This window comes from Dendrobates tinctorius, unplaced genomic scaffold (genome assembly GCF_039654945.1).
Source record: "Dendrobates tinctorius isolate UK_male_01 unplaced genomic scaffold, ASM3965494v1 ptg000230l, whole genome shotgun sequence".
NCBI lineage: Eukaryota > Metazoa > Chordata > Amphibia > Anura > Dendrobatidae > Dendrobates > Dendrobates tinctorius.
This window is the reverse complement of record NW_027361897.1, coordinates 303,981-318,563: the sequence shown is the minus strand read 5'-3', so window position 1 is coordinate 318,563 and position 14,583 is coordinate 303,981. Positions and strand designations below refer to the sequence as shown.

The window sequence follows — 14,583 nt, the reverse complement described above, 5'->3', positions numbered from 1 at the left end:
AGACACTTTGATCAGCGTTGCAAATTACATTTCCTTTAGCCCCTTCACCACCTTGGGACTTCCTGTTTTTGCGTTTTCATTTTTTGCTCCCCTTCATCCCAGAGGTATAACTTTTTTTATGGGAACTTGTTTTTTACGGGACGAGTTGTACTTTTGAAAGACACCACTGATTTTACCATATCGTGTACTGGAAAACTGGAAAAGAATTCCAAGTGTGGTGAAATTGCTAAAAGAAGTGCAACTTCACACTAATATATATATATATATTATTATTATTTTTTCCTGTTTTTAAAACTCTTTTCTTTCAACTGGCTTCAATAGTTCCCTTAGGAGACGTGAAGCTGCAATCTTCTGATTGCAGGACTTCAGCCGGAGGCCACAAAAATCATCATCTGCTATGAACGCCGGTCACAGCTGTCATGTGCTGGAAAAGATGCGGGCTCAGCGCCGGAGCCCACATCAAACGGGGACACATGAGCTATGACTTACCTATATGTTGTAGGTCGTGACGGGGTTAAATGTGTGCTGCCGGCTGCAGAATGCTACAGACCTGTTCCTGTTCTTTTTGTTGTGAACTGTCCTATAACGTCCGGCAGTGGGGTGCCGCACATGACCTATGGGCTTATGACATTGATGCATATGATTGGTCAACGAAAACACATTGTGGGGATCCGATATGTGACGCTCCCACATATTAGCTGTTCTCTGCTCAAGTCTCTGATGGAATGGGACAGGACAACTCCATTCATTATGCAGCGTCTTCTGCGGCTTCAGTGTAATTCTGCCTAGGATCTGCTCTGTTGGACCTGGCTGCGGCTGCTACACATTGAACACTGTACACATTAATATCATATGCCCAGACAAACACTACTGTAATGGAGCTAATTTTTAAGTCTGGGATCAATACACTTTTTTTTCTCTCTCAAATTTAATGATTTATTAATTGTAACCCTTTAAAGAGAACCAAGACAACACAATAAGCAAAACAGAACAGAAGAAAGAGTCTGTTCCAACATCCACATGTTTAAATGTATAATGGGGGTCTAACAGCTGTGATCTTCCCACTGATCTTGAGAACTGAGGTCCCGTATCCCCCATGTGAGTGGAGGGTTAGTACACAAGTGTGACTCGCTCTACTTACTGACATGGGGCTGGATTACCCCTCTACGTAAGTGTCTCCATGCAGTTGTGCGAAACAATATGGAGTGTCATAAGAAATATAACTAATGTTTATCTACAGGGGAAAGTGGAAGTGGAAGCCGGGAAGGAAGGGATGAAATTTGAAGCCGGTGCCTTTTCTTACTACGGAGTGATGTCTCTCACTGCATCACCAGGTATCTTCTTTTCACCACTGTTAATGCTATATATAGAGGAAAAAGCAGATCATGGCTAAGACGTAAAGTCAAAACTCGTCGATCGTTTCTAGGCTCAAAGCCAGTGTGTATTTAGTGCTGGACACCATATATTTGGACATTTTTTACTTGTATCTATTAAAAGTAATTTTTTACCCTCACCCTTCCGCTGGACACACCTGATGTCTATTGGACTGTAAGGCTATGTGCACACGTTGCGGAATTGCCATGGAAATTTCCACAGGAATTCCGCAACTCCCTGCCGCGGGAAATACGCTAGAATTCCTCGTGTAATTTACACGTATTTCCTGCGTTTTAACTAGCATTTTGCAAGAGATCTGTAGCATCGCTTGGAAAACTGATTGACAGGTTGGTCGCACGCGTCAAGCACAGTGTTTGACAAGTGTGACCAACTTTTTACTATTGAGGCTGCCTATGCGGCATCAGTAGTAAAAAGATATAAAGTTAAAAATAATTAAAAAAAAAAAATTAAAAATCGTGATATTCTCACCTTACTGCGTCCCACGCAGCGTTCCCGATCCTCGCGATGCTCCCGGCAGGTCCCGTTCCCAGCGATGCCTTGCGACAATGACCTTTGACGTCGCAGTCTCGTGATACCGTAGCGGTCTCGTGAGACTGTGACGTCATCAAAGGTCATGGTTGCAAGGCATCGCTGGGAACAGGATTTGCCGGGAGCATCGCTGAGGCCTGGTGACGCTGGGAGGGACGCCAGAAGGTGATAATATCACGACTTTTTATTTTAATTCTTATTTTTACAGGGATATGGTACCCAGAGCCTAGAGGAGAATCTCCTCTCCTCCAGACCCTGGGTGTCATCCGCACATTTTCCGCATGGTGGCCACAGCCACATGCGGAACGTAAGCGGAACAATGCATTCCTATGTGTGCGGATTTTCCTGCAATTCCACACAAAGAATGAACATGCTGCGTATTTTTCCGTGATGCGATTCCGCCGCGGAAAAATACGCAGCATTAGCACAGCATGTGCAGAATTCCATAGGATTGCATGGGATACTTTTTTTGCGTTTTTGCGGCAAAATCGCGCGTTAAAAAACACTGCGAAAACGCAAAAACAACGCTACGTGTGCACACAGCCTTAATGCTAATCCTATAAAAGTGTTCAATTTTCCTCCAGATGGATTTTACTTATTGGTATGAATGTGCCCTCCTGGGGAAGTGCTGAATACATCACTATTTGTTATCCTCCTGCAAAACGCGTCACGTTGCCTGCAAAATCCAGTCCATGATAAATCTGCAAGAAAGCAGTGTGATAAAATGTCATTTTATACTGAAATTTACTTATGCTTTCTTAATAAGTGATGGAATGAATGTGTACAGGAGGTGAATCCGCTCTACGGAGCACAGGCACCAGCTACATTGTATAGCCGCCACTGAGTCTTTTGATCGACCCTAGCTGCAGCCGTTTAACCCCTTAAATGTAACTGTTGATCCTAACAACAGCACTGAAGAGGTTGGAAGTTGAGGGAAGATGCGCTTTCTGATGTTCATCGGCCAGGAACCTGATTCTGCTATGTTTGTACACCCATGAAGCCCAACTTTTCAGGAGATCAGAGACTATATATATTATATTATTAGTGTGTGTGTGTGTGTGCATCTAATACAATGCCTTGTTGCATTGTAAAAGTCTTCACAGATTCAGGTTTCACAGGAACTAATAAAAAAAAAAGTAAAAATTAGGAAAATTATGTTAAGTAAGTTTCCTGAAGCTTGAAAAGAAGGTATGAAGGTATGTACAGCGCAGAACTTCTCAGAACGTCCTTTTCTTTACCAGAGTAGTGGAAAAGCCTGCGGACGTATGGTACTTCTTCTTGAAATCATGAAATTCTTAAGGCCTAAAAAGCAAGTTAAACATCATTTCAGGCAGATCATGCTCACCTCATTTACTATGAACAATGCAATAATTACTGTGTTATTTTCTGTGCCTAGAGGTAAAGTTAGTAGGACTCTTTCTGAGAGTGACGTAGCGCCATCTTGTGGTGAACATTGCGTACACATTCATTCCAGAACAGAAGCAAAGAATTAATGGCTGTGGTCATATAAAAAGCAACAAAGCCGAAAAGTGAAAGTCATAACGTCAAACGGTCTAATAATGCTGCTTGCCATGGTGATCATGATTGCAAAAGCTTGAGAAGGAAGGCAAGCAAATAAATGGTTAACAAAGTCCTCAGCAGTGTAGTTGATTTTTATTATTGGGTATTTATTTTTTCACTTTCTTTTTATTGTTAGAGACTTTTGTAAATGGACACGGCTTTTTAAAGTGTGTATGGCTCTGTATGAAAAAAATAAATAAATATAAATATACAGCTCTGGCAAAAATTAAGAGACCACTGCACAGTTTTATAAAAATCAGCATCTCTACATGTCTGACAGCCATTCCATTCCAGTGTCAGTTGAATTCCGACCGTCATCTTATTCGAATGTCGCTCAGCAAACGCAGGATGACATCAGGTGTCCTACAAAAGTTATGGCAAATGGCAGCTGGGGTGAAGTGCATGACAAGAACAGTTCGTAACAGGCTCCTAAGGCAGGCCTCAAGTCATGTAAAGCTAGAAAAAAGCCTTTCATCAATGAGAAGCAAAGATGAGCCAGGTTGAAGTTTGCCAAAGACCATAAGGATTGGACCATAGAGGACTGGAGTAAGGTAATCTTCTCTCATGAGTCTAATTTTCATCTTTTCCCAACACCTGGTCGTCTAATGGTTAGACGGAGACCTGGAGAGGCGTACAAGCCACAGTGTCATGCACCCACTGTGAAATTTGGTGGAGGATCGGTGATGATCTGGGGATGCTTCAGCAAGGCTGGAATTGGGCAGGTTAATCTTTGCGAAGGACGTATGAATCAAGCCGCATACACGATTATCCTGGAAAAACAATTGTTTCCTTCTGCTCAGGCAATGTTCCCCAACTCTGAGGACTGGATTTTCTAGCAGGACAATGCACCATACCACACAGCTAGGTCAATCAATGTGTGGATGAAGGACCACCACATCAAATCCCTGTCATGGCCAGCCCAATCTCCAGACCTGAACCCCATTGAAAACCTCTGGAATGTAATCAAGAGGAAGATGGATAGTCACAAGCCATCAAACAAAGAAGAACTGCTTACATTTTTGTACCAGGAATGGCATAAGGTCACCCAAAAGCAGTGTGAAAGACTGGTGGAAAGCATGCCAAGACGCGTGAAAGCTGTGATTAACAATCATGGGTATTCCACAAAATATTGATTTCTGAACTCTTCCTGAGTTAAAACATTAGTATTGTTTCTAAATGATTATGAACTTGTTTTCTTAGCATTATTTGAGGTCTACAAGCACTGCAATTTTTTGTCATTTTGACCATTTCTCATTTTCTGAAAATAAATACAAAATTTAGTGCTTGAAAATCCGAAGACATGTTGTCTGTCGTTTATAGAATAAAAGAGCAATTTACATTTTACTCAAAAATATACCTATAAAGAGAAAAATCAGACAAAAAATTTTGCAGTGGTCTCTTAATTTTTGCCAGAACAGTATATATCTATATCTCACCGTACCGTGCTACACAAGCCTTCTGCGATTCTTTTTGTACTTTTCTATTCTCCTTTGAAGGCCCACCAGAAAAATAAGCAATCTGTCAGACTAGGACTAACAATATGTAAAAACATCTTCCATTTATCGATAAGGAATTTCCAACCTATGGCTCTCAGCCAGCTGTTAAAAAAACTTTAGCTCCCAGCATGTTCAGACAGCCAGTGCTACTTCTAGTGCACTGATGAGGGGCAAAAACCCTGAAACAGCTGTATCCAAATAGAGGCTGTGGTTTGGCTTTATTTTAGAAGTCATGCGGTTACACACTTTAAAGGTAACTTGTCATTAGATTCATGCTGCCCAAATGATTGGCAACATGAATCAGAGCCGGGCTGCACAATTGCAGCAAGATATATTTTTCTCTTGAAACAGGAGGGCATATCGGGGAAAATATAGTTAAAGTCATAGTCAGAGGCGAGACTAGTCTGGCGCTGCTCCCGGTGATTGACAGATCTCTCGGTATGGGAGAGACCAGTCAATCGCTTCTAGCTGATGTTTTTGTGAAATATATAGCTTGCTGCAATTGCACACCAAGGCCCTTATTCATGCTGCTTGTAGTTGGGGCAGCATGCATCAAGTGACCGGTTCCCTTTAAAGAGTCGATAGTGCCATTTATTGGATGTAGAAATCCTATAATGCAATATAGCTCCTGTTCTCTTCCTCTGTAAAAAAAAAAAAAAAAGGCTATTTGCATATTTTATTTCCCAGGAAGCATTGCATGGCCTATATCTTTCCCTACTCCAACTTGGTGGTTCATTGAGGAGAAACTTTTCCTTCTATCTATTGCTGAACGTGCATGACCCCACTTCCTTGACGAGGGAATCCTGATGCGCCATTGTCCATTTATTTATCTATTTCCAGGAGGAATAAGAGAAATTGCACAACACAATGTATGTAAGAAAAGATCCATGTAGTTATTACATGTGGACGGCGATGTACTACAACAGGAAGGTCAGCAGTGCTGACAGGTCTGCTCTAACAGACATTCTCCAGAAGGATGGGCATAAAAAAATAAAATAGATAGTCACTAAATGAATAGGATTCTCTGAGCTCAGCCTTTTCCCTCTGCCCTGATGAGGGACCGGTCACCTACTAGTCCTGGATATGGATCGTTGTCCCTTCTCTTTTGTGTGTGTCTAACTATATCTCACTTATTATTCGCAGCACTTTCCTAATTTCATGATTTATTTATTTGTACATATTATAATGCATGATAATATTATAGGAAAATATTGACTCATCAGACTGTTCTGTTATTGTCATTTAACTTAACGTGGTTTTTATATTTTATACTTCCAAAGTAATCAATGGGTTCAACAAACGGGCAATCCCTGCATGTGTTGCGACAGTCGAACAGCCATGCGACATGCAGGTGCAGGGACTAAAACAATTATTCGAGCACACCAAAGTCACTGTTAGCACCCGAGCATGCTGAGAGAACACTTTATCCGAGCACTTCCGCTCATCACTATAGTTGATCCACTAATTTTTTTCTGTATATTAAATACTGGATCTGTTAGAAACAGATGACAACTGAGCATGTGAACCGAGCCTAAATGTGTGCAGCTTCTGAATGTCAATTCATTGTGGAAGAAGTGAAAGATAAAGTATTATCATAAGTTTCAGAACATTTAATTTACGGTATACGGCGATTATAGGGATACCGTCAGGTCCCCTCAATTGCCTCGAACCGCTGCTATGCAGTTATGGAGGCAGACGTGAATATTCTGGTAAGGTGCTTTACAATATACACTAACAATTTTGACTTGTAAAAATCAACTTTTTTTCTGCAGCTTTTCACCCATATGCAAATAAAGCAGGACTAGGACAGCAAGGAGTCTTCCAGGACTAGTCCTGTCTCAGATCCTCTAGCCTTGCACCGATCGCTGCATACAGTATTCATTAAGGCAAAACTAATGGAAATCTTTCTCATGCGTGTGAGTGCCTGCAGTCCTGCCATGACAAGCACCGTGTACCTGCTTTCTATCATGTCCCCCTGATCTAAAGATCCGAAGCAGGACTAATCCAGGGGAAAAGATGCCTCGCCAGACTAGTCCTGTACCGGTTCGGAACAGTTGGGACCTGACAAGTTCCCTTTAACCATCACTTCCTTGAATCTGGAAACCTAATGTAATGTCTATTTTTGTTTCTCCCCGATCTTTTCTATTGTCCATACATCTGAATTGATATCTACGTATGAGGAACCTCTGCGTTACTTTGCACATATTTTAATCATCACAGTGCACAAAACTGGCATATTGTTCAAGCTAAACTAATGTAGTAATAATGATGATGAGACCGTAAATGTGATGTCGGATATATGATTGCATGTTTGGTAATTTGACAATTTTCCTCCTCCTGTGTGGAGCCTTCTACACCAGTTGCACCATCACTCACAAGACGATGACCCCTTCTGTATAGTGGAAGACCGGGCTCCTGTAACAGTCGTTCCCTAGTTGCATAATTGGAGAGATCTTCGTCATTGCCTCCATATTTTGGCTTCCTTGGGAAGGTGGCTTTTCACTTGAGGTCCTGGTGTAGACAGTTTCCCTCTTGTTCTCTCGTTATGGTTCCTTATCTCTTCTTTCCTTGATTACAGTTCCCTTGTCCCTGTCTCGTACCTTTGTTGTCAGCAGAACAGAATCGTTAGCTGGTTCTCCAGGTAAATCATGCATGCTTCTCTTCACTTATTCTTTGTCTATACACTCTTTGCTTGCACATTTTCTTTGGACTTTCCATTCCCTTCCCATTTTCCAAAAATGACAGCTCATCTGAAATGGTATTACATCGCTTTCTAAGGTACAGGAGATGGTAATGGAATACTTATTGGGACCCAACAATGTATGATCACGAGTTACTTAAGGACCTGTCACTTGGCCATCTTGTAAAACCACCTGAGCTCCCCTGATTCTGTCGCTCTTTTCTGACTTTCACTGCACCGCTCCTTTACTGAGATATTCATATTTGTTGCTTTTCGAGCGCAGTATGTGAAATCTCTACTTTGTAGACCAACAAGGCATTTCTTTGTAGTTACAGTGGGTACGGAAAGTATTCCAACCCCTTTAAATTTTTAACTCTTTGTTTCTTTGCAGCCATTTGGTAAATTCAAAAAAGTTCATTTTTTTTCTCATTAATGTACACTCTGCACCCCATCTTGACTGAAAAAAAATGAGATGTAAAAACTTTTGCAAATTTATTAAAAGAAAAGCTGAAATATCACATGGTCATAAGTATTCAGACCCTTTGCTCAGACACTCATATATTTAAGTCACATGCTGTCCATTTCCTTGTGATGCTCCTTGAGATGGTTCTACTCCTTCATTGGAGTCCAGCTGGGTTTACTTAAACTGATAGGACTTGATTTGTAAAGGCACACACCTGTCTATATAAGACCTCACAGCTCACAGTGCATGTCAGACCAAATGAGAATCATTAGGTGAAAGGAACTGGCCAAGGAGCTCAGAGACAGAATTATGGCAAAGCACACATCTGGCCAAGGTTACAAAATAATTTCTGCGGTACTCAAGGTTCCTAAGAGCACAGTGGCCTCCATAATCCTTATATGGAAGAAGTTAGGGCCCACCAGAAGTCTTCCTAGACCTGGCCGTCCAGCCAAACTGAGCAATCGTGAGAGAAGAGCCTTGGTGAGAGAGGTAAAGAAGAACCCCAAGATCACTGTGGTTGAGCTCCACAGATGCAGTAGGGAGATGGGAGAAAGTTCCACAAACTCAACTAACACTGCAGCTCTCCACCAGTTGGGCCTTTATGGCACAGCGGCCCGACGGAAGCCTCTCCTCAGTGCCAGACATATGAAAGCCCACATAGAGTTTTCTAAAAAAAAAAACACATGAAGGACTCCCAGACTATAAGAAATAAGATTCTCTGGTCTGATGAGACAAAGAGAGAACTTTTTGTTAATAATTCTGCGAGGTATGTATGGAGAAAACCAGGCACTGCTCATCACCTGCCCAATACAATCCCAACAGTGAAACATAGTGGTGGCAGCATCATGCTATGGGGGTGTTTTTCAGCTGCACGGGCAGGACGATTGGTTGCCATTTAAGGAAACATGAATGCGGCCAAGTACAGCGATATCCTGGATGAAAACCTCTTCCAGAGTGCTCTGGACCTCAGACTTGGCTGAAGGTTCACCTTCCAACAAGACAATAACCCTAAGCACACAGCTAAAATAACAAAGGAGTGGCTTCAGAACAACTCTGTGACCATTCTTGACTGCCCAGCCAGAGCCCTGACCTAAACCCAATTGAGCATCTCTGGAGAGACCTGAAAATGGCTGTCCACTAATGTTCACCATCCAACCTGACGGAATTGGAGAGGATCTGCAAGGAAGAATGGCAGAGGATCCCCAAATCCAGGTGTGAAAAACGTGTTGCATCATTCCCAAGAAGACTCATGGCTGTACCAGCTCAAAAGGCTGCTACTACTCAATGCTGAGCAAAGGGTCTGAATACTTATGGCCATGTGATATTTCAGTTTTTCTTTTTTAATAAATTAGCAAAAATGTCTACATGTCTGTGTTTTTTTTCCAGTCAAGATGGGGTGCAGAGTGTACATTAATGAGAAAAAAGATTAACTTTTTTGAATTCACCAAATGGCTGCAATGAAACAAAGAGTGAAAAATTTAAAGGGGTCGGAATACTTTCCGCACCCGCTGTATCTCTGGGGGTGTACACTTTCATCACTCCCTCCCAGACTCTGCCTATCACAGCTTGGCAACTGATCTGGCAGTCTCAGACGCCGCCGAGTTGTGATTGGCAGTATGTAGGAGGGAAGGGAGAAAGTGCACTCCCTAAGAAACAGAAAAGAGCGGCAGAATCAGGGGAGCTTGTTTTGTTTTTTTTTTACAAGGTATCTAAAGGCCCCGTCTCACATAGCGAGATCGCTAAAACGTCACAGGTTTTGTGACGCAACAGCGACCTCGCCAGTGATCTCGCTACATGTGACACATAGCGGCGAGCACCCGCCCCCCCCCAACCCCCCCCGCTCCGATGTCGCTGATCGTGCTCGAATGTCCTGGGCCATTTTTTGATTGCCGGCGTCCCGCTGGCCAGCATGCATCACTGTGTTTGTCGCCAACGAACGGCCGCTTTGGCGACTCAGAACTCAGGGACGCAGGCGTGAGTCGTCAGAATTGCTGCTGTGTGATCGCCGGATCGTTGCTGCGTCGCTGAGTAGATCTGTCTGTTTGACAGCTTACTAGCGACTATTTAGCGAAGCACCAGCGATCCTTACCATGTCGTATCGCTGTCGGGATCGCTGGTGCGTCGCTTAGTGTAACGGTACCCTAACTCAACTCAATTCATTTTTTTTTTAGTAACTAACTAGTCCTTTTTATCAATGGCACAACTGTGATCATCTTGAAAGCCATGACCATGGTGACACCAGAATGCTGCTGACATCACAGTCAGTTTTGACATCACTAGCAGAATAATAACCATGTCAGTCTATGCTTGGTCATCATATCATTCGTTTTAAAGGGTTATTTCCATCCTGAACATTTATAGCATATCTACCGAATATTCCATACGTGTCTGATGATGGTGTCCCTATCTCAAAGAGAAGGCCACCTCATGCGCTACCTGAAATCTAGAAGTGGCTGCTCGTGTGCCACTCTCTCCATTCACCTCTGAGAGTTCAGAACATAGCCAAGCAAGCTACATACACAAGGCCACCTAGAATCTTTTCTTATTCACAACTGTCTTTAATACAAATTGCCTCTAGTTTCCTCTGCTAAAAATTAATTTTACAAATGTTGTCTACAAAAGCAATTCCACATTTTGAGTATAGTGTCCCTGTGAACACACATGTGACATTTCTGGTTTCTTTCTCCTGGACGACTCAAAATTGTCACATTCCTGGCGCTTAAAGTTATTGTCCCCCAGGGATTTTGACAATTTGCCAGATTTTTTTTCCTAACCGTGCAATAATCTCTCTTTAATTAAAAATGGAGGAATAATCTGCAGCTGTTTTCTTTCAGTTTACGTAAAAGTGATCAAATGTTAACTTTAAATTACTATAATTGCAAAATGCCTTTCAAGATCTGACCTTCAAAGCATATTCAGATACGTAGATATATTATTACTTTGGGTACAGGTTGGTTAAGACAAGGCTCTCCCAAAAAGACAACCTATATTCTAAAAAGAAGCTGGTGATCGCTGAAGTGATCGCTCCTCCCTAATACATCTGGCCATATGTTTCCTCCACAGTGACCTCTGCTGGGAAATTGTAGAATTACATGAACGGATGATCTTGTAACAACACATAGATGCTTTAAAGGGAACCTGACAGTAGGATTGTGCTCGGTAACCTACAGACAGTGTCAGGTCGGCGCCATTATACTGACTACAATGATACCTTGTTTGATGAAATCTGCGTTTAACTGGTTAACAGCCGTGGGTGGATTGCATATCGATCCGCAGCTGTTAAAGGCACATGACAGTTGATTAGATCAGCTGCCATATGCAGGGAAAGATGCAGGCTCCGCTCCGGAGCCCTTATCAAGGCAAAGGCAGTGACATGACCTTGGACATTACAAAAGAAATATGTTGTGGCACCTACCTTTTTAGATTGAGGAGCCAAGGACTCTCGAGTGACTTTTTCAAACTGAACTCGCAGTAAATTGTAGTTTTGGGGAATTTTTGGAGGAGTTTTCCTGTAGTGTTTCCTGAAGCACTTTTGCAAGGAGAAAAAACGCCTTATATATATAGCATAGTGGATTACTACAGAAATGTATTGGAACAGTTTCCAGGGTTTTGAAGAGGATTTTTGAGAGGATCCTTTAATAAAAAAAAAAAGGAAGAAAAATCGGTATGAGCATCGCCTTACATTCAACCTTCACCCGCTAATTTGGTTGTTGCAGATGTATTGCAACGGTCACTATGTCGCGTCCTCCACCCTAACCTCCTCTTTACTCTTTCTGTTACTGAAGTCTGAACTGAAATGAGAACTACAGTTGTGGCCAAAAGTATTGACACCTCTGCAATTCTGTCTCAGTTTCTTCCTGAAAATGATTGCAGTCACAAATTCTTTGGTATTATCTTCATTTAATTTGTCTTAAATGAAAAAACACAAAAGAGAATGAAGCAAAATATTGATCATTTCACACAAAACTCCAAAAATGGGCCAGACAAAAGTATTGGCACTCTCAGCCTAATACTTGGTTGCACAACCTTTAGCCAAAATAACTGCAACCAACCGCTTCCGGTAACCATCAATGAGTTTCTTACAATGCTCTGCTGGAATTTTAGACCATTCTTCTTTGGCAAACTGCTCCAGGTCCCTGATATTAGAAGGGTGCCTTCTCCAAACTGCCATTTTTAGATCTCTCCACAGGTGTTCTATGGGATTCAGGTCTGGACTCATTGCTGGCCACCTTAGAAGTCTCCAGTGCTTTCTCTCAAACCATTTTCTAGTGCTTTTTGAAGTGTGTTTTGGGTCATTGTCCTGCTGGAAGACCCATGACCTCTGAGGGAGACCCAGCTTTCTCACACTGGGCCCTACATTATGCTGCAAAATTTGTTGGTAGTCTTCAGACTTCATAATGCCATGCACACGGTCAAGCAGTCCAGTGCCAGAGGCAGCAAAGCGACCCCAAAACATCAGGGAACCTCCGCCATGTTTGACTGTAGGGACCGTGTTCTTTTCTTTGAATGCCTCTTTTTTTCTCCTGTAAACTCTATGTTGATGCCTTTGCCCAAAAAGCTCTACTTTTGTCTCATCTGACCAGAGAACATTCTTCCAAAACGTTTTAGGCTTTTTCAGGTAAGTTTTGGCAAACTCCAGCCTGGCTTTTTTATGTCTCGGGGTAAGAAGTGGGATCTTCCTGGGTCTCCTACCATACAGTCCCTTTTCATTCAGACGCCGATGGATAGTACGGGTTGACACTGTTGTACCCTCGGACTGCAGGGCAGCTTGAACTTGTTTGGATGTTAGTCGAGGTTCTTTATCTAACATCCTCACAATCTTGCGTTGAAATCTCTTGTCAATTTTTCTTTTCCGTCCACATCTAGGGAGGTTAGCCACAGTGCCATGGGCTTTAAACTTCTTGATGACACTGCGCACGGTAGACACAGGAACATTCAAGTCTTTGGAGATGGACTTGTAGCCTTGAGATTGCTCATGCTTCCTCACAATTTGGTTTCTCAAGTCCTCAGACAGTTCTTTGGTCTTCTTTCTTTTCTCCATGTTCAATGTGGTACACACAAGGACACAGGACAGAGGTTGAGTCAACTTTAATCCATGTCAACTGGCTGCAAGTGTGATTTAGTTATTGCCAACACCTGTTAGGTGCCACAGGTAAGTTACAGGTGCTGTTAATTACACAAATTAGAGAAGCATCACATGATTTTTCAAACAGTGCCAATACTTTTGTCCACCCTCTTTTTTATGTTTGGTGTGGAATTATATATTTTTTCATTTAAGACAAATCAAATGAAGATAATAATACCAAAGAATTTGTGTTTGCAATCATTTTCAGGAAGAAACTGAGTATTATCTGACAGAATTGCAGGGGTGTCAATACTTTTGGCCACAACTGTATTTGCACTAAGACCTGCAACGATTAGGCAGTAGCACTGTAAAAACCTTAGGATCAATCACTTTTTTAATGAACTTTTATGTCATTGTTTTTTTATAGTTTTCCTAATAAATATTTTATAAAAGCCTCATAAAAAAACCTTATAAAAGCCTTATAAATATTTGGATGTTTGTTAGAAAATGTAAAGCTCAATGTTGTCTGTAGCAGAATATAACAGTTCTTTTTTTATGTATTTATGTTGGGAGACATTTATTAAAGCGGATTTGTCACCAGATGTCACCAATGTATTTTACATATATTTATTAAGTAGAGCTCTTAAACCTGGTGAGACTGGTGTACTTTCTTTCCATCACTACATAATTCAGCTTTTAAATTGAGCATTTTATGACTCCAGCTAAAGAGTGAGAGAGTTCATGAGTCCAGGTCTATTAAAGCTCTACCCAACCATCCTGACTTGACATCTGCATCTTGCACAGAGCAGTGTGAGATTTCAGCATGGAGGAAGTGCAGTGAGGAGCTGTAAATCTGGCTAGGCGGGCAGAGATTGAGGTTAAACTTTTCCAAAGGATTATACAGCTAATCTAACATGGTAAGTACACTATCTACAGTTGAAACTAGAAGTTTACATACACTATATAAAAAGACACACATGCATGTTTTTCTCAATATCTGACATGAAATCAGTATAAACCTTTTCCATTTTAGGTCAATTAGGATCACCATAATTAATATGAGAGAGTATGTTTTAAGGCATTTTTATTACTTACTGCAAAATCAAAACTTTTTTTAACTGCAATATTTAAATTATCATTTTCTTTACTCTCTGGTAGCGGAGAATAAGTCGCCCCCTCGCCCCTGTGGACTAAATCATTCAGACTCCCTAAATAGAAGTGATCGAATCGATGCTGTCACACCAACATTGGGGAATAGTAACAACCAGCTAAATGCTTCGTTTTTGCAAGTATATATTCCCGATTATTCTGTGAGAGCCATAACAGACATGCAGTTTGTCAAGGTATGATATCTTTTTCCTGTTCTTTACATTCACAGATTGATCTTTGATGTATA

The 14,583-nt window shown here is 41.6% G+C and overlaps 1 protein-coding gene across 2 annotated transcripts in view; it reads left to right on the top strand.

The window, feature by feature from the left end:
- The window catches only part of CNNM2 (cyclin and CBS domain divalent metal cation transport mediator 2), a 151,150-nt gene that overhangs the window by 126,585 nt on the left and 9,982 nt on the right, over positions 1–14,583 (top strand). The window contains exons 5-7 of one of the 2 annotated variants that reach the window (XM_073555748.1): positions 1,241–1,334; positions 7,558–7,620; positions 14,346–14,530. In XM_073555748.1, coding sequence (XP_073411849.1) covers positions 1,241–1,334; positions 7,558–7,620; positions 14,346–14,530 — 342 coding nt within the window. The remainder of the gene's footprint in view (positions 1–1,240; positions 1,335–7,557; positions 7,621–14,345; positions 14,531–14,583) is intronic. The other variant, XM_073555749.1, reaches the window with a different exon arrangement.